The sequence below is a fragment of the Hyaena hyaena genome, unplaced genomic scaffold (genome assembly GCF_003009895.1).
Source record: "Hyaena hyaena isolate Hyena2069 unplaced genomic scaffold, ASM300989v1 scaffold_5, whole genome shotgun sequence".
In the NCBI taxonomy this organism is placed as follows: Eukaryota; Metazoa; Chordata; class Mammalia; order Carnivora; family Hyaenidae; genus Hyaena; species Hyaena hyaena.
In genome coordinates, this window is record NW_024080637.1 from 8,401,938 (window position 1) to 8,412,564 (window position 10,627).

Consider the following 10,627-nt stretch of genomic DNA (forward strand, 5'->3'; position numbering starts at 1 on the left):
GTAACAAATGTAAAGATTTGTTTTATTTCTACTGGGGGAAGAAGGAGGATAAATAGAATTGTTTTCCAATTTGCTCTCCACTGTATACACACATACCCACACACATACATACACATACACACACCAAAAATACTCCAACAAAAAACAAAACAAAAAACTGAGAATCAAACACCAAAACACCCTCAAACTGCACCAATACTTCGTATTTTGACCAAAAGAATAGATCCTGGGAGGAAGTGCAAAATGCAAAATCAAATGACCGAAAAATGCTGAACAAACAGCATTATTAATATACAAAATATTTATATTACTGAACTAGTAACAGTTGATGTTCTCCATGTCTGTAAAACTTTGGAACCACATAGCTGATTTGTTAAATCTAGTCCATGCCAGCTTCCAAACACCAGAAAAAATTTTTTAGTTAGCTTCATTCTTCGATGCCTCATCAAAATTTTCTACGAGATCTGAAAAAAAATAAAAAAGGAAATGAGTAAAAGATTTTTTTTAAAAGTGCTAAATGAAATTCCTATCTTCTAACCCTAATAAAACAAAATTGTTGCTACTAGAATTAGCCTGAAAACATTTAGGACAAGAGGCAGAAATGAACTGGTGGCATTTCACTAATAATGCTTCCTTTATCTGCTTTTTAAAAAATTTTTCTCAAGCAGCCTCCATCCTGAGTGCGAAGCCTGACACAAGGCTCAATCCCATGACCCTGGGATCATGACCTGAGCCGATATCAAATCAGTTTTATGCTCAACTGACTGAGCCACCCAGGCGCCCATCATTTATCTGTTTTTAAGCAGTAATCCTGGGGCACCTGGGTGGCTCAGTCGGTTAAGCGTCCGACTTCGGTTCAGGTCATGATCTCACGGTTCGTGGGTTCGAGTCCTGCATCAGGCTCTGTGCTGACTGCCAGCTCAGAGCCTGGAGCCTGTTTCAGATTCTGTGTCTCACTCTCTCTCAGACCCTCCCCTGCTCATGCTGTCTTTCTCTCTCAGAAATAAATAAAACATTTAAAAAAATTTTTTAAACAGTAATCCTAAGGAAATGTAAGTCCTTTTTTAGTCTATGCAGACTACTAAGGTGAACAGCATTTTTGTATGTCAATCATAATTACCACAGAAAATTAACAATAACTATGCAAACTTATAATCACAGTGATTCTAATTTAATAAATGCAGGTAGCAGAGCTTTGTGTGACAATTTCTGATTCTAAGTTCTAAATGGGAGGGCTTTTATTCTTTTTCATTAGATTATAATCCATATCATTGTGAATCTATTTAAATTTATGAGCTTACCATTGACAAAAACTGAAAGTCATTATATAGTGAATTAAATGTGATAAACAGGCTGCTAAAAATCTTTTGTTTTACATTTTTTTTAATGTTTGTTGGTTTATTTATTTTGAGAGAAAGAGAAACAGCACAAGTTGGGGAGGGGCAGAGAGGAGAGACAGAATCCCAAGCAGGCACCACACTGTCAGCGTAGAGCCCTATGCGGCTCAAACTCACAAACTGTGAGATCATGACCTGAGCCAAGATCAAGAGTTGGACACTTAACTGACTACGCCACCCAGGTGCCCCTGCTAAAAATCTTAAAACTAAAGAAATGTCACTTACCTGGAACATCATCATCCTCCTCATCAATGTCTTCTGGTTTTGGTGCTTTGCTATCCAACACTACAAAAAGTTTATTTTAAAATTAATCTTGGAAGAATAAAGGCCTACATAGAATACTTGTAATATTTATTCTTTTCTGTTTAAATCTTATATAGTTGTTCAGAAAAAGCTAAAGATTGTCTGATCTAATACCGTAGTTTTTACTTAATAGTAAAATCAATAAAACTTTAACTTCATTAGGCATATACTAAATATAGCTGGCAATTTCAATGGGCAATGAAGGTAAAATTTATAAGAAAACTGAAATAATTCAGGATGAGGTAAAATAAAAAAGACATTACAGTTAATTTATGCTCTAAATTCCATATGCTCTGAGTCAAAAATGGATATTCAAGACTATCCCTCTCTTTTGGTGTAACAAAGTATCTAGCTACTGAAGTAACAGGCTCTTTGATTTTTAGGGGTGACAATACACATTTGAAATCAGGACTATCTTGGAAATTCAGAATTTATGATTGCTGCACCTATAGTACAATCAACAATATGAAACAAAAATATAGTCCTGTAATAACAGTATCTTATTCTTGTCATTAGTCGGAAGTGAATACCAAACATTGCCCACAAAATGTGGTCTGCAGATCGTGGCATTTTCCTTTTAGGTAATTACCTCTCAATTCTTTATTACTCCTGAAATGTATCTGAATATTCAGTATGCTACACTGCACAATTATTAAAGAAAACTCAAAAAAATTATGAAGCATATAAGCAAAGCAACATTTTAAAAAGTAAAATTTACATGCAAGCAAATCCTTCTAGTATAAAATGGCACACCTTTTAAATCATTAGGTTCTTTAAACTGAGGTGGAGAATGAAAGACACTAAACTGAAATACCTACCTTGCCGAGGGAACTGTTCAGCTAACTTCCTAAGACTTGTTAAGCTGTCAGCACCAAGCTGACTTAATATTCCAGGAAGCATTTCTGTGATTGGTTTGGCTTCTGCATGACCAGTAATTGCAAAGGTGTTAGCAGAAAGGGAAGCTTGGACTTTGGGATTGTTGAAATGAATAACTGTCCCATCATCTTTAATCATGTTCACCTGTATGATCACAGAAGCAAAATGTATATCACATATTTGGTATAACTAAAACAGCATCTGTTTAAGTAATGGTTTAGCCAATTATGTTTATTATTATTTTTTAACAATCCCAAGGTAGTAAGCAGTAGATATGGGTGGAAAAAGACTCTAGTAATAACAAAGTAAAATGGTATAGGTGGCACAAATTACTAAGATGTTCAGGAAATAGTCATTTTATTATAGAATCTACAAATTCAAAGACTTCTACTTTGAAGTAGAATAATTACTATCTTAATTAATTTACACTATTACACTAAATTGGTACAGATACTATTTGGTGGGGTAGCATCTTACTTAGGCAACAGGTTGTAAAGCAGTAATGGCGTATGGTAAAAAATAACCACTGAAAATCCATAAAGAGCACTTGGAAATTTAATCAGGTTTTTCACTTCTTTTAACACTTAGTAAATTTACAAAAGTTTCAACTTGTTCTCACCATATCATTCTGTGTATTTTGTCAGTTCCTCTAACTCTTCAATGTAGCTTCTCGACAACCTTTAATAACCCTTGTAAATGTCAAAGAAGCTCTCCAAACTTGCCTGGCCACTTGAAAATGCTTTATCAATTACCAGGAAACCTTTAAAACTATCCTCACATTCTTTTGGTAGCTATAACTATCATGAATTGACTGTTTCAGATTTGATTTTATCCATTGCCTGGGGCTTGCTGAAAAGGAAGGTTAAACATATGCTATTTAAAATATTATTTTTCTCTCTCACTCATGTTCTCTCTTATTTGTGTTTTAGTGGAGTTAAATCTGTATAAGTTAAAAGTGTAAATAATGTGATTCCCACTATGCAATTGATTCCACTGTATAAGTTACCTTGGTGGTAACATGCTTATTATATAAAAAGGCTAGGAGAGTTAATTCTTGGCTACGTTAGAAGCATTTCATGATCCATCCAAAAACAGTCTTTGTCACAATCAAGCAGAGATGCTGTGTATTCTCCATGGTCAGTGGAAGTGGGCTTTTCTTCCTCAAAGGTGATCATCACCACTAATAGCGCCAGAAAGGAAGGGGAACAAAGGGGCTTCTAAATTTCAGGCAAGACCTGGAACACAGAGAAAATAAAGGCATATCCCCTGGAAAATTTTAACTAATAACTCCTCAAATAATTTCCCAAATTTTTGTCAGAAAAATCACTATTTTTTAAAATGTTTATTTATTTTTGAGACACAGAGAGACAGAGCATGAGCAGCGGAGAGGCAGAGAGAGAGGGAGACACAGAATCTGAAGCAGGCTTCAGGCTCTGAGCTGTCAGCACAGAGCTTGACATGGGGCTTGAACCACAAACTGTGAGATCATGACCTGAGCCAAAGTCAGATACTTAACCGACTGAGCCACCCAGGTGACCCCAAAATCGCTATTTGAATTCTATACCTTTCCCTGTATCAATATTGTACTTAATGTTCCATTATGCATATTACACAGTAAGCATTTGATCCAGCTGTTCTGAACAAATACCACTGTGAGTTAAAAATAATTTATATTGACTTTAGAAAAAGATAAATTACATAGTTCTGGAGGTAATTATAGTTTAGGTAGAAAAGTTTAATGTTAAAGTGGCTGAAAATTTGGAAGAGGAGTGGCTTGAGAAGAAGGTGGCACAGTGGATATGAAATGGATGCTGTTCTGTTTCTATCCTAGAATCACATAATTGTAGTATGGCAAATGAATAAAGATATGGTAGGACTCTCTTTTCTGAATCAAGACCAAATCACATAATTTTAATAAGGATTTCCACAATATTTCCAGGACTGAAAAGTCTGAAATATTAGCATGTAAAACTTTTAATTTATAGATGTAAAAGTCATAAGAGATCTGAAATCAATATTGTTCCAAAGTCATGCCATGTATTTATTGAACTTAGAGGTTTTCTAATTCAAATCTCTTGTTAGAGAAATAAATACTAAAGACAAGAGCTCTTGGTTAAACAAATATTCAAGGATAAATAGTTACATGCAAACATAGAACTTGAACCTGGGTTCCCAACTTTCTGTTTAATTTCCTTCCTACGGTATCACATTCTCATTTTTTAAAAATTTTTTTAAATTTTAACTTTTCTTTTAATTCCAATTAACATACAGTGTTATTTAGTGTTAGGTATACAATATAGTGATTTAACACATATATCACCTGGTGTTATCATAACAAATGCCCTCCTTAATCCCGTCAGCTATTTAACCCATCCCCCCATGTACCTCTCCTCTAGTAAACTGTCAGTTTGCTCTCTATAGTTAAAAGTCTGTTTCTTGGTTAGCCTCTCTCCCTCTGCATGTGTCATTCTCATTCTTAAAAATGTTTATTTGCCTATAAAAATTCAATTCTGTGGCCCCATGAAAGCTTGCCAACAATTATTTATGTCAGAATATAGGCTAAATGGAGAATGCAAAAGAAAAACAACACAGATATATGGATAATATGTATCTTGCTGGCTACAAAGTAAGTAAGAGGCTTACATAGGGCCAAAAAAAGTAAAATCACAAATTTTCTGTTCAAGATTCTTTATTAAAGACTAAATAGTAAGTCATATCTTAATAGTTTAAAATATGTTGAGTTTAGCGTGAAAAGCAGGATGAATTCCATCTCAGACTGTTAAATAGAAATAAATTTATAAATGGTTATTTTAAATGGGATTGCACAAAAGATGTACCTTCATGAATAGAAAGGTCCAGAAAGGGTATAGAATTTAGTTAACTTTAGAATAGAAAATTACTAGAAGTTAAAGAAGGCCAGAGTATTTTGTTTCTATATACCATTGCTTCCTCTCTACTGAGCAAATAACATATAAGGCTTCTAGACTCAAGCTATTAGAAACGATCAGAAGATGAACTGCTGGGTTGAGAAAGATCAGTTAGACACTTCTTCCCCCACCTTTTTAGAAGCAAAAGAAGGGATTAAGGAACTTGTTAAATTCACAAAGCAAACTGTACACATTTCATAAGGAGACTTCACCTTTGCCAGTTACTGCTGGTTGGTCAGAATAAGTCATAGTCTATATACAGTATATAAAAATAAGGAGCAGACAAGGAAACAAAAACTATTAAATTAGCTAGTGCCAGCGCTCAGGTCTCTTTTCAATCAAACAAAATGTTTTTTATATCAAAATGTTTTTTCTACTTTAACAGGTAGTTTAAGGTAAAGGATGCTACTTGAGCTATGGAGAAAGTAGCATTTTCTTTTTTTTAAGTTTATTTTTAAGAGAGAGAGAGAGTATGTGTGTGTGTTGTGTGTGTGTGTGAGAGAGAGAAGAGCAGGGGAGGTGCTAGGGTGGGAGTGGGGGTGTGGGACAGAGGATCTGAAGCAGGCTCTGCACTGGCAGCAGAGAGTCCAACACAGGGCTCAAACTCACAAACTGAAATTATGACTGGAGCTAGAGCTGAAGTCAGATACTTAACCGACTGAGCCACCACCCAGGCACCAGGAAGTAGCATTTTTGAGATCCCATCAGATGCCCTTGCTCTTGTTTTTTGCTCATATAATACTGATGTGTCCTGTAGTTATAAAAAAAAAATTGCCTCTCATGCCTAGAACATTTACATATGCTGTTTTCACTGTTCAGAAGAACATGTTTCTGCTTCTCCACCTTGCAAATTCTGATTTATCCAAGACTTGGGTCAGATGCTTCTTCGTGAAAATTTAAGGTTGTTTATGCGCTTTCTGTATTTCATGGGTATTGCAATTATATAGAATTGTCTTGTAGGATATGTGTCTGCAAATCTCTGGCCTTACTAGAAGGTATCTCGTGATCAGAGACTGTGTCTTACTAGACATAGTATGCCCCCAAGTGTCCAGTACATATTAGTCACTCACATTTGCCAAATGAATGGACACCTCCAACACAATTTCAATTCTTGGATGCTGTCAGAATTAAACTCCCCAAATGCTAGATGAGGGGTCATCTCAAGTTTTAGAAATAACTCCAGAACCTGGTGAGCTACATATCTGGCTGGACTTTTCCTATTGTTCTGACTTTTCAGAATCAGTCTGAATGCCTGACAGAATTCAGAGGCATTTTATTTAAATCATTCCTGGCAACTGCTGGCTGGTCCTATTATGCTGCTATCAAAACCTTAACAACCCTGGCTTGGAAAAAGAAGATAGCAGAGAAGTAGGGAGCTCCGTACATTGCACTCGCCCCCATATCTCACACGGAAAAAGATCTGAAGCCATAAGAAACCTTACAGAACCCAAGAGATTGGGAGAAAAAGGATGCAGAATCCACTGAGAAAGCCTTCTAATGTGAGTGCGAACTGGGAAAGATAAAATTGGGCAGGGTCCCTGGAGACTCCAGGGACGGGGGCGATCCCCCTCTGTGGGGAGTGAGAGGGGGAAAAAGAGAGCGTCTGAAACTGCTCAAGACACAGTCCCTGTCACTGGGAAACAGAAAAACCTCTACTTGGGGCACAGAAGGATCGTGCACGCCAAATTCCTGAGCGCCAGGTCCCCGCGCGCCAACTCATCCCAGAGGGGGCTGTGCACGCAGACCACTTCTTTGTGCTCCTGGCTGGCTGGACCCTGAGAGGAGCTGCGCGCCTACTGCGCCATTGTGCTCCTGGCTGGCCAGACCCCTGAGGAACCGAGCGTGCATACAGGGCCTCCGCGCTCATGGCTGGCTGGAACTCTAGAGGGAAGGCAAAGAGCTTAAAAACTGGGAGATTTGCCCACGAGTTCGTGTTTTGGGTGACGAGACACAGAGGGACCTGGTTTCCCTCTCTCCAGCGGGCCGGCGTGCCCCGCAGGCAAACCACCGCTCAGGCTCGCCAACCTGACCCAGAGGAGAAGGGACCAGCGATTCTGGCTCCATCCGCAGGGCTAGGCAAGAAGCTTGGAATTGCCGGACGGGGATCACCTGCGAGGTTGTTTCTACAGCAATTTCAGTGGGGCGAGCGGACTGGGATTTGGAAACTAGGCCTGGCCTGGGTTAAAGAGCGCAACCCACTTTGGCTGCGCCCCCGGCATGGGGGTGAGGTACAGTGCTTGGTTCAAGAAGGGACTGAAGCGCAGCCACTCTCCTCCCCACAACCCCCAAGGCAGAACTCCCGCCTGACGCATTAGATCACACCATGCCCATCCCTGCTTGAGAGATGCCCTCCTCCTCATTCCCCCCCCCCCAACAATGACCTGATTAACTGTGGTCACCGGCTTGCTTAAACAGTCACATTTAGTCCATTCTGTAGATGTAAATTCTACACCTACTGACCTTTTCATCTCTTTCTCTCAGGAGTAATTAGACTATATAGTTTCTCTGGATAACACCAGAGTCCTCTCACCTATCCAACCATATTCCACCCTTTAGCTCTTTGAAAAAAGCTTCTTATCCCTTCTGCCTGTTCATTCTATTTCCAGTTTTGCCTCATCCCTGCCCTGTCTTCTCTCTCTTTCTCTATGCTCTTCAACCAGCACTGCATACACCCAGGTATTTAATTGTAGCTGGGAAATCCGGTTATATGCTTTAAACTGTTTGTTGTCCATCAGTTTTCTTCTTTTTTCCTTTTCTTTTATTCTTTTTGACCTTTTTATGTACTTTCTAATTTTCTATTATTCGCCTTTCCTCCTCCGTCTTTTCTCTTAACTTTTTCATTTTCCCTCTTGGTTTGCATGTTATATGGACTTGTCTGTGCGTTTGTGTGCCTCTGCTCCCTGTGTATTTGTCGGTCTGTTTTCTTCTCCAGGGCTACCTCAAGAAACAAGCCATGGTGGAGAGTCCCAAATATCACTACGAGTAGGAAAATAAAATAACCAAGGTCTAAACAAGAGAGACCAAAAGATACCATTCAAAAAACACTCTCCGGGGGCGCCTGGGTGGCTTAGTCGGTTAAGCGTCCGACTTTCACTTACGTCACGATCTCGCGGTTCGTGGGTTCGAGCCCCGCGTCGGGCTCTGTGCTGACTGCCAACTCAGAGCCTGGAGCCTATTTCAGAGTCTGTGACTCCCTCTCTCTCTGACCCTCCCCTGCTCACACTGTCTCTCTCTCTCTCTCTCTCTCCTGGAAATAAATAAAACATTAAAAAAAAATAAAAAATAAATAAAAAAACACTCTCCAAAAAGATAGGCCCTGGACAGTCAAAGAGTCTTCTTGGATATAGCAGCACTCACAGGTGCAGAGAGCATTAACAGGTCTTTAAAACTAAACAAGAGACAGAAAGCTTAACTAAAATGATGAAATGAAAGAGCTCTCCTCCTAAGAAATTCCAAGAAGAACTGACAGCTAATGAACTGCTCAAAACAGATATAAGCAACATAACTGAACAAGATTTTAAAATAATAATAATAAAACTAATAGCTGGTCTTGAAAAAAGCATAGAGGACATCAAAGAAACTATAGCTACAAACAACATGGAGCATAAAAATAGGCATGATGAATTTAAAAATGCAATAAATGAGATACATAATAAATTAGAGGCCTCCAATGCACGGATTGAAGAGGCAGAAACGAGAATAAGTGATTTAGAAGACATCATTATAGAAAAAGAGGAAACTGAGAAAAAAACAGACAAACTGATCCAGGTACATGAAAGAAGAGTTCGAGAGCTCAGAGATACGGTCAAACGCAACAATATCCATATCACAGGAAACCCAGAAGAGGAAGAGACAGGGAAAGGTGCTGAAGGGGTCCTGGAACAAATGACAGCAGAGAACTTCCCCAACCTGGGGAAGGAAGTAAACGTTGAAATACACGAGGCTCAGAGGACTCCCCTCAGACATAATTTGAATCGATCTTCACCACGGCATATCATAGTAAAAATGGCAAAATATAAGGACAAAGAGAGAATTTTGAAAGCAGCTAGGGAGAAAAGGGCCCTAACATACAAAGGGTACCTATCAGAGTGGTGACAGACCTATCTACTAAAACTTGGCAGACCAGAAGGGAATAGCAGGAGATCTTCAATGTGATGAACAGAAAAAATACACAGCCAAGAATCCTCTATCCAGCAAGCCTGTCATTCAAAATAGAAGGAGAGATAAAAGTCTTTCAAAATAAGCAGGAATCAAAAGAATTTGTCACCACTAAGCCAGCCCTACAAGAAATCCTGAGGGGGACGCTCTGAAGGAAAGGTTGCAAGGAACAAAGATAACAGAGACACCACCACGAACATGAACCCCACAAAAGACACAAAGACTCTAAACCCACATATTTAATAATAACACTGAATGTAAATGGGCTGAATGCTCCAATCAAAAAACAAAGGGTAGCAGAATGGATAAAAAAACAAAATCTATCTATATGCTGTCTACAAGAAACTCATCTTAGACTGTAAGATACCTTCAGATTAAAAGTAAGGGGATGGAGAAAAATATATCATGCTACTGGAAATCAAAAGAAACCTAGAGTAGCTATACTTATATCAGACAAATTGGACTTTAAAGACAATAAAAAGAGATGAGGCGCATTACATAATAATTACAGGGTCAATCCATCAGGAAGAACTAACAATCATAAATGTCTATGCACCGAATATGGGAGCCCCTAAATATTTAAAACAATTAATCACAAACAGAAAAAAGCTTATAGATAAGAATGTGCTAATAGCAGGGGACTTTAATACTCCGCTTACAGAAATGGATAGGTCAACCAGACAGAAAATCACTAAAGAAATAATGGACTTAAAAGACACATTGAACCAGATGGATCTGACAGATATATTGAGAACTCTACAACCTGAGGCCAGGGAGTTTCTTCTCAAGTGCGCATGGCACATTCTCCAAGATAGATCACATACTCGGACATAAAGCAGCCCTCAATAAATATAAAGAATTGAGATCATACCATGCACACTCTCAGATCATAATGCTTTGAAACTTGAAATCAATTACAGGAAGAAGTCTGGAAAACCTCCAAAAACATGGAGGTTAAAGAACACC

The 10,627-nt window shown here is 38.5% G+C and overlaps 1 protein-coding gene across 2 annotated transcripts in view; it reads right to left on the reverse strand.

Moving 5' to 3' along the window:
* Positions 1–256: 256 nt before the first annotated feature.
* BTF3L4 (basic transcription factor 3 like 4) overlaps positions 257–10,627 on the reverse strand; it is a 33,079-nt gene continuing 22,708 nt past the window's right edge. For both annotated transcript variants that reach the window (XM_039237872.1, XM_039237876.1), the window contains 3 exons: positions 2,519–2,720; positions 1,623–1,682; positions 257–464 (listed from right to left, as the gene is read on the reverse strand). In XM_039237872.1, coding sequence (XP_039093803.1) covers positions 418–464; positions 1,623–1,682; positions 2,519–2,720 — 309 coding nt within the window. In that variant the 3' untranslated portion in view covers positions 257–417. The remainder of the gene's footprint in view (positions 465–1,622; positions 1,683–2,518; positions 2,721–10,627) is intronic.